Source organism: Urocitellus parryii, chromosome 4 (genome assembly GCF_045843805.1).
Source record: "Urocitellus parryii isolate mUroPar1 chromosome 4, mUroPar1.hap1, whole genome shotgun sequence".
In the NCBI taxonomy this organism is placed as follows: domain Eukaryota; kingdom Metazoa; phylum Chordata; class Mammalia; order Rodentia; family Sciuridae; genus Urocitellus; species Urocitellus parryii.
In genome coordinates, this window is record NC_135534.1 from 20,462,851 (window position 1) to 20,478,363 (window position 15,513).

General features: G+C 42.8%; 1 protein-coding gene across 1 annotated transcript in view; it reads right to left on the minus strand.

The window, feature by feature from the left end:
- Cstpp1 (centriolar satellite-associated tubulin polyglutamylase complex regulator 1) overlaps nucleotides 1-15,513 on the minus strand; it is a 193,828-nt gene that overhangs the window by 20,865 nt on the left and 157,450 nt on the right. Inside the window, exon 4 of the mRNA XM_026399062.2 lies at nucleotides 3,976-4,060. Coding sequence (XP_026254847.1) covers nucleotides 3,976-4,060 — 85 coding nt within the window. The remainder of the gene's footprint in view (nucleotides 1-3,975; nucleotides 4,061-15,513) is intronic.

Consider the following 15,513-nt stretch of genomic DNA (forward strand, 5'->3'; position numbering starts at 1 on the left):
GCAACAATAACTGCTTTGCAGGACTAACCACCCCAATTTGTGATTCTGGTTAGATGCCTGGGCATGTGTGTGGGGAAGTTGGATCTTGACCTTTGGGACACAATGAGAATAACTTAAACAATCAGATGGCATTTTCTGGGATATCAGAAGTGGAGTAGGGAAAGAGAGACATTGAGGATGTCGGGTGAAAAGATAATCCTGATATTCATACCCAGGGAGAAAACAAAGATCCCTGATTCCCAATTCATCTCTAAGTTTGCAGCCAGTCCCCTGCAGATTTTCTGAGGCCCTTCTGCCATTTCTACTTGCATACCCATAATCCCATCACACTACTATTGACAGAGCTGGCTATAATGCTTCCTCTTCAAACCAAAAAGTGTTTTTTTTTGTTGTTGTTGTTGTTTTAAGTCAGCAGATAAGCTTCCCACCACAAATAAAGGAGCACCATGCTAGAAACCCCTTTGTATCAATAAGGATGCCAAGTAACACTCAAATTTATTAAGAATTTGTGGGTTTTTAGAAGACTCTATCATTTATACCCTAGTCTTGCACTACTTTCCTATGTCAGATGGTTTGCAAATGCCTGGAGAGATGTATGCGGCAAATGCGTAGCCCAAGCTGGTGGGGTTAATAATCAAATGGAAGACTCACTCTCATAAGTTCACTTTTACCTTTCCAATAAGAGAAAGAGTGGATATTCTGAGGTGACAGAAACCAAAGTGATGTATCAAAAGAGGTGGTGGCCAGTGACTGGTACCCAAGTGATTCCCTTCTAAATTAAATGTTGCTCCACGAATGGCAGGAATGATGTCTCACTGGTGACTGTATCCACAGTGTACACAGTAGTTCCTTGCACAAAATTGGCACTCCAGAAATATTTGATGAAATGAAGTACTGACGCATGCTACAATATGGATGAGTTTTGAAAACTTCATGCCAAGTGAAAGAAGCCACTAGCAAAGGACCACATACTATAATCCTATTTACTTCAAATGCCCAGAATAGGTGAATCTGTATAGAGAGAAAGTACATTAGTGGTTGCCTATCGCTGGGGAGGACAGGGGGTTGGAGAAAAATGGCTAAGGGTTACATTGCCTTCTTTTCTCCTCTCTTCTTTTCCCCATCCCCCCTTCTCTCCCTCCCTTCCTTTGCAGGATTGAGGGGTGAACACAGGGCATCACAGCCTGAAATACAGCCCCAGCTTTTTGTTTTGTTTTGTTTTGAGACAGGATCTTGGTAAGTTTTCCAGGCTGGCCTCAGACTTGCCATCCTTTTGTATCAGTCTCCTGAGTAACTGGAGTTTTATAGTTGTGTACCTTGTACCTGGCTAGGATTTCTTTTTTTCTTTTTTTTTTTAAAGAGAGAGTGAGAGAGGACAGAGAGAGAGAGAGAGAGAGAATTTTTAATATTTATTTTTTAGTTCTCAGTGGACACAACATCTTTGTTGGTATGTGGTGCTGAGGATCGAACCCGGGCCACACACATGCCAGGCGAGCGCGCTACCGCTTGAGCCACATCCCCAGCCCTAGGATTTCTTTTTATAGTAATAAAAATATTCTAAAATTGATTGTGTTAATGGATGTACAACTCTAAAAATAAACTAAAAGTCACTGAATTTTATACTTCAAGTGGATGGTTTGTAAATAGTATCCCCCCAAAAAGAGATTGTTAAAAAAGAAATATTTGATAAATAAGCAAGTGAATAATTGAATACAAAATACAGTTGCTGGGGCTGGGGCTGTAGCTCAGTGGTAGAGTGCTTGCCTAGCATGCATGAGGCACTGGGTTCGATCCTCAGCACCGCATAAAAATAAACAAGTAAAATAAAGGCATTCTGTCCATCTACAACCACAAAAAAAAATACAGTTGCTGGCTTTTGTTCTTAAAGTTACTTAGAACCATGTAAAATTTCAGACAAGGGTGGATATGTGTGTAAGCAGTAGACCACTTGCCTAGCATGTGTGTGAGGCTCTGGGTTCAATCCTCAGCACTGGAAAAAAAAAAAAAAAACAGACACAGAATATTCATTCACACATTTTCCACACATTCACTTATTCAGCAGACACCTTCTAGCATGCATTGAGGTACTATGCTAAGTGACAGGATCTCAGCAGTGAGCAGTACTGGTTTAGATCCTGCCTGCTCTCCTGGAGCACACACATGCACATGTGTGGATCTTTTCTTTATTTAAAAATTCTCTACATAGAGTTGTGCTTTTTTTTTTTTTTAATTGAATGATAAATTGATTGAGACAGGGTCTTATGAAGTTGCCCATACTGGCCTTGAATTCACCATCCTCCAGCCCCAGCCTCTCCTGAGTTGTTGGGTCTATAGAAATGTGTCGCCACACCTTGCTCATGCTTTTATCCATCAGTCCAGTCTTTAAGAATGCTGAATTCACCCCCGCCCCCATTCTGAATCTTTCTTTACATGATCTGAACCCAAAGGGGGCATCATGGAAACCTGAAGCTAACTCCACTTGCTTGCTTTTAAATTAGAAGAGATAATCCCTCCCTCCCTCCCTCCCTCCCTCCCTCCCTCTCTTTTCTTTCTCCCTCCTTCCTTCCTTCCTTCCTTCCTTCCTTCCTTCCTTCCTTCCTTCCTTCCTTCCTTCCTTCCTCCCTCCCTCCCTCCCTTCCTCCCTCCCTCCCTCCCTCCCTCCCTCTTCAGCTAAGAAAAAAAAAAATCCAAATCTCCTTTCCTTTGGATACAGGTAAATAAAAATGATAAAACATGATCTAGAACTTTTACCCATGGCTAGCTGCCACTGGGATAAGTATGCACTGAACAATAAAGAGGGAAGAAAAAAAAACTATAAAATTTTGGATATGTGATCACTAAACAGGTTTCTCACATGACCAGCGAAATTAATTCATGTGAACGGTGGACATCCTGCCCCAGTGGGAGGCTGGTGTCTCCTGCTGGTAGCAATGGACTTCCCATCATCCAAGTCAGCAGAGGGGTTGGCTGGCTCAATTCGGAAGGAGTGAGGTGATTCTTGGTGCAGTACAACTGATGCACCTTTGGTCTCAAGAGGCCCAGACAAAGCAGAAATGATGCCACGACACAGAGGCAGGAGTGTGGGGACTAAGCAAAGCCTCTGAATTCAGGCAGACTTGGGTCCAACTCATGCGTCTGCTGCTTACAAGCTTTCAATAAATCTAGTCAATGTTATTTATCTGTTTGAGCCTTATTTTCCTCTTCAGTAAAGTACGATGTAACAGTTTTTATAAGGATTAAGTGAGATAGTTAGGTAAACAAATTTAAATGGAATAATGAGGTAAATGCCTTCAATATGATTTAGGGAAGCTGGGCATCTTTCAGAAATAAGATCTCTTATTTTTTTAAAACTATATTTCCATTTGCATCCCTAGTTAATGTTAAATATGTACACATTAACTGAGGCATGGTCCAACTACTTCATTTGGTTAAAACATGTGAATGATAGTAAAACTGAACATAGAAATGAGGGCTCTTAACTATGTCTGCCAAGTCCTGCTTTTGGACTAATCTTGAAAGCCTTCTTCTGGCATACATAATACCCTTCCCTCAATTTGTCTTTCCCTCAATTGGAGTTTTATCACCTTCATGCCTTTCCGGTCCCCAACATTCTTCATCATGAGTCACTGCCAACTCTTGCCCCCTCTTTTCTCAGAATGTCCTCTTGTGTGTGTATGTGTGTGTGTGTGCACACGCGTGCGCACATGTGTTTTGTGTTTGGATTTTTTTTTCTTCTTCATTTCACCATCCTCCAACTGTATCTTCAGACCCTGAGGCTCCCCACAGAAACCACAAAGGATCATTTGGCTTCCCTTAAGAAACGAAGAAAGTATTGTTTTGGGGCAAACCCCAAATAGACCACTCTCCAAATGCCAATTTTTCCCCTAATGACTTTTTTCACTCATACATGGTTCAGATTTCTCTAAAAAGCCCTCATCTGGAAGACTCAGCGGGCTGCAAGAGCCCGAGACATACCTGGCTGCTTTCTGAGTGAGCTCCAGTGGGAAATCCGGGCACAGTAACTGCAGCAGACAGTGATATTCTTTCATCGTCAGCAAATCTGGAATGGAAATAGAGAGAAGTACATTAGGTCTCTGTATTTCAAGTCGCTGCCTTCTCTTGGTCATTTCCTGGTTACAGATCCAGTCTTGGTAGAGCTGTTCTTTTAAGGGGAGTCAGTGTTACAGTGTGTAGCCATTAACCTCTGGGGTGAGACTTTAAGATTAGTATTTCTACAAAGCTTGTCCTGGATGGAGGCACCCAGTTACAACCACTTTGACCAAAGGAGCTTTTACTGATTTGAGGAATGGTCAGGTGAAGACAGGAAACAAGATAGGGAACTTCTTCAGCCTTCCTAGTTTGGTTTTCCTCTTGTATAAAGATTTGGATGAATGAGTCATTCGTCATTGGTTAAATCTGTTGAAATTCTCTGGCACCGTAACATTCACCACTGCATGCCCAAAGATCACCCGCAGAATATCTGGAGGCATGACCGAGGCAAACAGTCTTGCATATATGGAGAAGAGTATCACACAGAAACCCACAGACCTTATTACTCTGTCATCTGGGATCACAGGAGGCTGGCTTCTTTTGGATTTCTGCACACAAATCTGGTCATCCTATTATAGGAAGCCAAGACAAAGGTCCAAGAAATACAATCAGGACAACCAAAAGATTCCTGATATACAGAAGCAGTGCTGGGGAGAGAGGAGCCAGGAGGCTCTGTGGTCCAGATTTGCCAAAGAGGCAAATTTCAGAGAGGTTTATAGGATCTCAAGGGAGAGAAAATAGGCTGGTGCTTTATAGTTGTTCTGGTATTACATGTACTAAAGCCAAAAGATTTTGGGTCAGCCAGGCAACAGCAATCTGCAAGTATTCTCATGTACCAAAGCCTTTCAAATATGGAAGGACATGCTAATGGTCAAAGAAGAGCAATCCACCCTGAAGCCATCCTCGCTGGGGGAGGATGAGTGAGAAGGGAATCCAGAGGGCATGGCTACATTTGGGGAATGAAGACGATGATCACAGGCACTTGGTTTCTTTGGACCTAAGTTAGCCCAAGCCACAGGAATCCAGATCTCCTGCCCCTGCTAGTTTGGTTGATGCTTTTCCAAGACAAAAACCCCAAATCTCCAGGGAGAGGCCTGGGTTCCTACTACTTTTTCATCAAAGCTCAATTCAAGGTGGGGGCAGAGAGTTGAACTAACCACACTGCCAAAGTCAGGGACACCAAAGGAACAGACTCAGCATCAATATAGGTCAAAGGATCAAGATGGCTTTTGTGGCCTTCAGCTGGCCACAGTGGAGGGGGCACTTTCCTCTCCTTGTTCGCCTGACCTCGGGCACAGCCTAGCAGGAGGTCTTGTTCTTCAGGGAGGGAGTAATAGCCATAGTCTCAAGGATTTGGGGTGAGGAACAGGAGAGGTGAGGGAAGGGAGAAAAGTCATTGAACCTAATGAATTTCCCTTTATTCTCACCAGGACTTTGTATGGAGAGGGAAGTGCTTTCTGTCAGGGAGTAAATAAAAGAAAGTTAAATCTTCGACTCACCAGTGATTTTGTAGGATAAACTTTGGCAAATATATCTGAGACCATTTTTGAGAGCAGGGTCAAAGTGTTTCACAGGAATTAACATTTATCCCCCAAATTACTTGGAAAATAATCTTGATATGATAAACAGGGTGAAAGAAAATGAGAAGATGCATGAGTGAGTGAGAGAAAGAGAGAGAAAGTAATCCCCCTATCTAATATAAAAAAATGCTTGGAATCAATCTCAGCCTCCTAGTTTTTAGAGTCTTGGCCCTCTTTAGGTTCTTGATTTTTTTTCTCTAGTTTTAATTTTTTTTCCTTTTTTAAAATTTATTTTAATTAGTTACACATGACAGTACAATGATCTTGACATATCATACATTTGAATCAAATGGGGTATGATTTCTCATTATTCTGAGTGTACAGGTTGCAGAATCACATTGGTCTTACAGTCATGTTTATACATATAGCAATACTAGTGTCTATTTGGGTGCTGGGGATGGTACCCAGTGGTGCTTTACTACTGAGTTAAACCTCCAGCTCTTTTTATTTTTTATTTTTCCGAGACAGGATCTTGCTAAAATACTGAGATTGCCCTCAAACTTTTTATCCTCTTGCCTCAGCCTCCCAAGTTGCTGGATTACAGGTGTGCCCCACTGTGTCTGGCTGGTTCTTAATGTTTTCTAATTAATACACTTCAAATATTCACTTCCAAAGGGCAAAATAATTTATAAAAATCATTTCATATCTAATTGTGCTTGTCAGATTTTTGTCACTGTGACAAATACCTGAGAAAATCAACTTAGAGGAGAAAAGATTTATTTTGGCTCTTGATTTCAGAGGTTTCAACCCATGGTCAGCTGACTCTATGGCACGGTGTGACGGGAAAACTGCTCAGTCCATGGCAGCCACAAAGCAGAGGCAGAGGGAGGGGCCAAAGACAAGATATAGTCCCAAGGGCCCACTAGACTCTACCTCTTATAGATTCCTCAGTATTCCAAAAGTCAATTCAGATTATAAATTCATTAAGGGATTAATTCATTGATGAGGTCAGAGACTTCATGAACCAATCACTTCTCCAAAGCCTCACCTCTAAACATTGCTGCATTGGGGACCACGCTTTCAACATGTGAGTCTTTGGGGGATACTCCAGATTCCAACCCTAACACTAAAGCAACACAGAGCTCTTGAAAATCTGACAACAGAGGACACCCTGCCCAACACTTCTGGAACTTGACTCTCTCAATTATTAAGTCAGGACAGTGGTCATATAAAGAGATTCATGAAAATGCAAGTAAGCAAACAACTTTTAAGAGAGAGTGAGTGAGGAGAGCGGGGCACGCAAGCAAGCGCAGTTCTGATTCTATTTAAGGAGTGGCCAGATAATGTCAAGACCAAAGGACTCCAAGGAAAAGCCATTCTGGTGGTGAACAGGAGCCACTCCTGCATCTGTGGGGACTGCAGTGAGACTAATTCTAAAACTGAAACACTAATGAGCACATAGGTGCAGTCCCCTTTCTGCCCCGTAGGTGAGGCTCCAAATCTTGGCTCTACAATTTACCAGGTATGTAACCTTGGGCAAACTGCTTAATCTCTCTCCATCTCAGCTTCTCATCTGTAAAATGGGAATGATAATACCTGCTTTTCAAGACTGAAATGAAGTAAACTGTCTACAAAGTACAGAATGTGTAGAATTTAGTACCACCAAATAATGGGAGTTATTTTGTTTTTGTTTTTAAATCCTGAGGGTAAAGACAGTAGAGGAGAGGAGAGCAGGGAGGTATTTCTTGCTGGGGCGTGGGGGGGGGGAATGCCCAAACACCTACCTGTGTTTTGCCTTGAAAATTATCTGCCAGGCCGCCTGAACAAACTCATTTCTGAAGGCTCTTCTGCTCTACCCAGTCACCTAGCATCCCCATGTGTCTCCTGCATTCCAGGTGCAGAATTTCAGCCAGGAGCAAGCCAGCAGTGTCCCAGCTCGCAGGCTCCCACTCAGGCATGTGTTAACTCCAAATGCTGCTGTGTATGACGGGCTCTTTGGCTCTTAGTGCTCTAAGATTTCAAAGGCCCTTCCTGGTAGCCTTTTGTGCTGCAGGAACAACAGTAGTGAGAGTGAACAGTGTTTGAGCACAGTGCTCAGCACTTGAATGAGTGCACTTAACCTTTGTGGCAACCTTATGAAGCAGACCTCATTATCCCAAGTCCCATTTCACAGATAAGGACTTGGAAGCTTAGAGATGAAATAACCTGGTTAGGGGAAGGCCTAGAGTGTGGGGGACAAGAAGGGGACTATCTTTCCAGAAAGAGCAAGATCCCAAGTTGGTAAGAAAGGAAGGGGGCTGATAGCTAGAGGGGCTTAATAATGAAAATACTACCCGCTAACTTTGTTACTGGGGATTGAACCCAGGGGCTTGTGCATGCACACCACAGTGGCATGGATTTTAGAGTTAAGAGTGCCTGAGTTCCAATCCTAGCTTTGCCATTGACTTCAAATTACTTGATGAATTAATTCCATTGCCTCGCTTTCCCATAATAAAGTGACCATACAGAAACATCACAGAACTGTTGCATTAAGGTGAAGTACTTAGAATAATGTCTGAGCCATTGTATGTGCTCCTCAGGCTTTATGTGTGTTACCCCATTGAATCTTCACTGTTTTTATTCCCACTTCACAGACACACAAACTCAGATTGTGCACGCTTGTGAAGTGTAACTGGAATTCAAATCCAGGCAGCTTACCCCCACCACTCTGAGCACCTTGATCTTATCAGCCCTAATGTGTGAAGGCTTAGGAGCTTGTTTTCCCCTCCAAACAAGCTGCAGAAACTAAATAGCTCCAGGTGAACTGGATCAAGGAGACAATCCAAGTGAATTGGGATTTTTCACGTAAGAAATTGAGGCTGAAAGGTTCTAATTACCGTCAACAGGAAAGACTGAAGCTCCAGCAGCGGGAGGGAGCTGGGCTGGAGGCCACAGGCGGCGAGGGGGGTGGAGTGTTCACCTGTGCTGCGCTGCGCAGGCCTCTCATCCCCGCCCACCTGCAGCCCTAGGAGTCCTGGCAGGTGCCGAGAAGTTATGTGGTGTGTGCTAACAGACGCCTTCTCTAAAGGAATCCCCCACAATTAGGAAAGCTCAGCCAGCAGGTCCTCAAAGTTCAAAGGCAAAAACATAAGAAAGTTTTGGTATAAGATCAAAAAATCACAGCACTCTCCACAAATTGGTGCTTCTCTTTGTGTGGGTGGCCAGAGCTATTAAACTCTCTTCTTCTAAACCTTGGAATAGTCTCACCAACTGGGTGCCTGGCTCCAGACCAGAGGTTTTTACACCTTGATCCTATTATCTCCAGAGGCAGTACACTGTGGCACCATAGCATGGATTTTAGAGTTAGAGTGACTGAGTTCCAATCGTAGCTTTGCCACTGACTTCAAATTACTTGGTGAAATAATTCCATTGCCTCACTTTCCCCATATATAAAGTGACCATACAGAAACATCACAGAACTGTTGCATTAAGGTGACGTACTTAGAATAGTGTCTGAGCCGTTGTATGTGCTGTTTGTGTTTCCTATTACTATTTCAGAAAGAAACTAGGGCTCAGAGAGATTAATTACTTTCTCAAGAAAACAGGTGGTTGGAGGGCTGAGCTTCAGACCCAAGCCTATCTGGCTCCAAAGGTCCTGTGAGTTCCACCCTGGCAGGTGGGATCCAGCTGATCTGTGGAGGACTTAACTTCTGATGATAGGATTGTTCACACTAAGTGACTGACAGTCTGTATCTAAGTTAAATATACAGATACCTTTCAGGCGGGTCATATTAAACAGGGCAGGGTAGATGGGCAGGGCAGTTGTATTAATGCAGAGCACAGATGGCCTTGTTTCGATACCTGCCATTAACACCACTTGGACAAGTTATACCACTTCTCTGTATCTTGGTTTCCTCGTCTAAAAAGCATGAATAACCACAGTATCTACCAAATGGGATCACTGTAAAATATCAAATGGTAATTTATATATAAGATACTTTTCTAAGAAAAGTTAGCAAAGTGCTCAATAAATGGCAGTATTATTTTATTCATTAGTAACCGATTAAAAATTGACATCCTGGGGCTGGGGTAGTAGCTCAGTGATAGAGAACTTGCCTAGCACGTGTGAGGCACTGGGTTCAATTCTCAGTACCACATATAAAATCAAATAAATGTCCATCAATGACTAAAAAAAAAAATTGACATCGTGAAATTAAGAAACCTGTGGACTGAACTAGAGCACTTAGGACATGCCTCACACCAGTTGAAGGAATGCATGAATAAAACGCGCATCACTTAATGTCCGAGTCAGAATTCATAGGGACAAAGTTTTGGTGACTGTATGAACAAAGAGCTGGAGGATCTCCCAGCACAGGAGACTTTTTTTCCCTGCAAATTTGTGTGTGTGTGTGTGTGTGTGTGTGTGTGTGTGTGTGTGTAGAAACCAGGAGCTATAAAGAGCTGAAAAAGGCAAATGTCTTACCTGGCAGTACTGCAACTCTCAGCAAACACAATAAACCATGGCAGGTGGGCTCATGGGCCTATTAACTCTAGAATCTTCTCACCAAGTGCTCAATTAATTCAGCTTGGATATTTATTTTCATAGGAATGTATCGCCAACTTTACTATAAAATCACAGGAAGCCTAGGGCTCACTTCCTGGAAATGCACTTTACCCCTGCTACAACTCTAGTGCAAATACCACCACTTTTATGACAAACAGGGCTGGACTCAGAATATTCTTTTTGGGTAGCTATCTCCACTCTAATCTTAGAGAATGATAGATGAGGTTGTTTAGCCAAGAGAATTAACCTAGGCAGAAATTACTGATGTTCAACGTGGTCAAGGACCAACTCATTCTCGTTTGTAGAGAAAGGAGGATGTCTTTTCTACATCTGGTCTGCCTTCTTGCTATGGAAATTCCTGCCTCTGAAGCTCTGTGGGGGCAGCTTAGTCATTTCTACATCCTTTCTGCAGACCACCATGTGTGTCCACAACATTTACTCACAAGAACTGTGGCAGTATGTGGTTGTATACTCAGATGCCTCTGTTCTTCCCAGGAAATGGTGCCTTTGCCAAGTCAGAGTGGTGTCACTAAAGACCAGTGGAGGAGTGCCGGATGGAAGGACTTGGTGCCATATTTTTGTCCCTTCCTTGGAGAAAGCACTCCCCAATGTTGAAATCAAGGATTTTTTGCTCCAAATGTGGGAGATGAAATGGGTTTAGTCTGAACTCATTTGTAAGTGCCTGAGTGTTGCTGGGTGAGCTGGTGCTAGACAAGGGCTGGAGATAATGAAATGCTTCCAAGCCATGGGAAACCCAGAGGACCCAACAATCTCTACTTGGTCAGCTGCAAGATTTCAATAGAAACTACCACAGAGGCCAGAGAAAACCACAGTCCATGAGTGAACTTTCCAATTTTCAGTTGCATTTGTTTTTATGTTTCTTTATGCAGGGGTTGTGAAGGCTCACTCTAAATGACACCCTCAGTCAGGTTGCTCTGCCAAGAGATGCTCGGAAGGACATGGATAGTTCAGGGCCCGGCCACACCACCCTTTCCCATTCCCAGGGCATGGAGGCTTTGTTACCAGGCCACAGCTGAGTAAATATGTCTCAGTGCTACTCTGCAGAGGAGGGGGAGGGAAGTGAGGCAGAGTGGGTAGAAGGGGGAAGAAGGAGGAAGGACATATGACAGCTTCACTCCCCATGGAATACTTGGTACCACAAGTCACAGGAAGATTGCTAAAGTTCTAAGGGCCATGATCCTGTCAAGCAAAGTCCCAGAAGAGCAGTTTATGTTTTTGTATTTTTACCTTTTTTTGGCAGCACTATTGTTTTATATTATAAATAGAGGGAAATAATAATTAATTTACTGAAAGGGAAATGATCCCACAAAAGGAACGAGAAGCAAAGGCTTCCAATGATACCTGCGGGTAAAGTACTGGGGCCATTATTAACATTATCTTTTGCCAACTCATATCTCCCTAGAGCATCTTTAATGTGTTCAAGAAGGGCAGAATGCCAGACACTTTAGTTTTATATTTTATTATGACTAAGCCCAACACCAAGTGAGAAATGCATTTAGCCTATTTCTGTTTGACTAGTATACATGTTCTAGGAAAAGTATTAGATAAGACATAGTAACAATTTCAAGGCAATGTTCAGAATGAACAAAACCAACTCCCCAGGAACTGTTAATGTTAGAAAAAGATTTAAAGGTATGTGGGCATTTCTAATAAGGACCTGAAAATTACTCCTTAAGGATCAAATATGATACATCACGGCAATCTGGTCCGGTCTGTAGGCTGGTCTGCTATGACAGGAAACCTCTATATATTGCATGAGATTAATGGCCGTCTTCTAGACTGTTGAGAGTTGGAGGACCAAGGCAAGGTGTTCTGGGAGAAGCCACTGTCTCAGAAATCTTTTTAAAAAAATTTTTCAGGGCTGGGGATGTGGCTCAAGCGGTAGCGTGCTCGCCTGGCATGCGTGCAGCCTGGGTTCGATCCTCAGCACCACATACAAACAAAGATGTTGTGTCCATCAAATACTAAGAAATAAATATTAAAATTCTCTCTCTCTCTCACTGTCTCTCACTCTCTCTTTAAAAATTTTTTTTTTCAGTTATAGTTGGACACAATAACTTCATTTTATTTATTCATTTTTATATGTAGTGCTGAGGATTGAACCCAGTGCCTCACACGCTCTAGCCAAGTGCTCTAACACTGAGCTACACCCCCAACCCCTAAGACATCTTTGAAGACATGAAACCCAACAGGCCACACATGCAGGGTGGGCGGCATACAGCACTGTGGGAAGGAGGCACCAGTGCAGGAGAGGAGAAAGCCTCTCTAGTAGTAATGGGGTTGGCTACTCTGACAGGGCACAGTCTCCTATCCATTTATTGAGGAAATGGGAGGGAGTTTTGGACACTAAGATGTGGAGCAGGATCTTGGCACCATAAGCTCCCAAAGGGTCCAGCAGCCCATCAAGGAAATAAAACAAGCCGAGCCATTTGCACCACGGTTCAAAGGCTTGTGCGGTTCCATCAGGAGTTGCTAGCGGGTGTTTTTGTTTGGAAATAGGATGGCAGGGTGTGCCCTTTGAAAAGGACCCTCAGGGCCAAGGTACAACTGCCCTCCAGGCAGAGGCCTGTGCTGTGGAGTGTCCGTGACCCATTCCTGCTCTTATGTGAATAGCAGTGGTTCTACAGCAAAAAGATAAAGAGAAGGCTCCCTGGTCCCTCCTCACAGTGACTAAAGGTGAGAGGAAACACCCTGTCCTCCCCACAGGGACATGTCAGATAGGCTTCACTCAGCCTGTGAAAAAGAGGCAGTATTTTAAATTTCCTTACACATGTTTTTATGACCAAAACGAAAGTTTTCATGTGGTTTCTGAAAACAAAAAGTCTATTCTACCTCAGACACATGATAAAAAGAAAAGAACCTGGTCTAAGTTCTGCCAAGCACTGATTACATTCCTCTGGACACAACTTTTCTAGGCCTGTTTCTCACCTATAAAAAAGGAGTTTATAGCATAGGAGGATAAACAAATTAAGAGATATATTTTTTAAAAAATGTAAATCTTATAAGGAACCTTAATATAAACCATAGATTAAAACAAAGCCTTTCTGGGACTGGGGTTGTGGCTCAGTGATAGAGCGCTTGCCTGGCACCTGTGAGGCACTGGGTTCGATTCTCAGCACCATATAAAAATAAATAATAAGAAAAAATAAAGGTATTTGTGTCCATCTACAACCACAAACAAACAAACAGACAAATAAAAGTAAAAACAAAACCAAAGTCTTTCTTACCCAAATTTCTTTTTAGTAGCCCTCACCCAGGCTTGAGTTCTGCCAAGGGCAGTCTAAAAACACCTGCCCTAACCAGTGGTGGGGATCACCTAGTGCCAGGCTGACAGTGCCGCCCCTGAATCAGCCAAATCAGGTCCTCGTTCTTCAGGTAGCTAGCCAAGGGGCACTGTGCAAGCCAATGAGAAATGAGAGTGAATAACAACAGTGCTATAAATGCTATTAGTAGTATGAATAATGATAGTACTAAGAGTTTAAGAAAATTAAGAGTTGATTACAAAAAAAAAGAGAGAGAGATGATAATCAAAGTACTTGATTACAGCACAGGGAAGCAGTCAATGAGTAATACCTGCCCTGTTACTCTTTTCCTATGTTCGTGGCAAACAGGTGGGATGGCACCTGCTCACAAAAGGCACAGTTCATGGAAGTTCCCGTCAGCCCAGGCCAGTGGGTGGCTGAACCAACCTCACTCCTTATCTCATGATTATTTTATCATGCCTTTGTTCTTTATTGATGAGTAACAGACTTCCTGCCTGAGGCAGGTGCACACCATTTTCCTTGATCACCAATGTACTGCCAACTCTCTGTCACCCTACTTTTTTTGTACGTGGTGCTGGAGAGCTGAGGATTGAACCCAGGGCTTTGTGCATGCGAGGCAAGCACTCTACCAACTGAGTTATGTCCCAGCCCTGTCACCCCACTTTTAATAGTGCTAGTGGCTCCTATTTGTAGAGAGACTGTATAATTGTGCAAACCATATTTGCACGCATGATCACTTTTAATTCCCATAAGCACCTTGTGAGGCAAGGACAGGATAATGGCATCAAAGCCTTACCTCTTTTTTCAGAGCTAGGGATTGAGTCGAGGGCTTGCCTGTGTTAGGCAAGCCACATACCCAGCTCCCCCCACCTCCCATTTTTATAAACAAGGAAAATGAACCTCAGTAAGGGACAGAATCACCAAGTGGTAGTGACAGAATCAAATCAAGCCTTTTCAGCCCAGGGCAAGGCCTCTTCCTACAACAGAGGCAGGAACTCTATGATAACCTTTTCTCTTTGGTCATGAGTCCATGGGAACTCGGCTTGCTTTTATTTATTTTATGGATAAAAAATATGTAGTCACAGTGGAGTCCCACAATGAGAATTCAGGAATATTAGCTTCAGCTATTATTTTTGTTAACATTTAAATCTGCTACTAGTGATTCTATCTCTATCATCTTTCTTGAAGGCTGGCTCCAGGGTCAGATGAAGTCTGTCTCCCAGCTTTCTTGCTGCCCACCCACCCCAAACAAATTGACAGAACTTTTCTATTTTAAGTGGCCTGCTACTAATACCTATAACAAAACAGAGAATAGCAAAATTAATAAACGCTTCAAGCCATGATAAGCCTATGTCTGCCATTTTATAGGATTAGACACAGATTAGCAAGAGAAAAGTCTATTTAATATACACACACGCCCCTACACACTTCCCACTATCTTTTCCTTTCCAATTTAAGACAGGATGGAATTTTATAAGCTATCAGCAAAATTGTATGATGGGGGCTTAAGAAAGCAAACCACAGAAAACAAAAACTAATAAAAAGTTATTTCTCTTAGTTTTCCACTGTCTAAAACAGCCACAGAGTAAACAAGAAGTGGGCCAGATTATGTATTTGATTTGCTTAAAATGCAGTTTCCTTCTTTTCCAAATAAACATAAACAGAAGCAATGGCTAGTAGGGTTACTCACTGAGGGCAAGTTGAACCAAGACAGACTAAAAATAAAAAGACAACCACCTAAGTTCTCTGGTTCCCGATGGGTGCGCAAGTAGGAGAGGGCTGCTTCCAGCATGTAGGCGGATTTATAAAGAGTGCAGCCTGTCCCCTCGTCAGAATCCACTAACTTCCACCAATGATGATGGATTTATGGCTACCCATCCACTAAAAAACAGACTTCAGAACCAGAAACAGCAAGAAGTAAGAAGAGGGCTGGATACAGATAAATACATACATCTCTTTAGATGAATTCACCTTTGTCTTTCCTGCTGTTTCCTGACTCTTGTGGGCATAGGCAGTGTACCATGTCTATAATTATATGTGCATGTGTGGGTAAGAGGAGAGGCAGTAGACAGGGACGAGTCTGACGCTTGGGGACTAGATGGGAAAGGAAACTGAT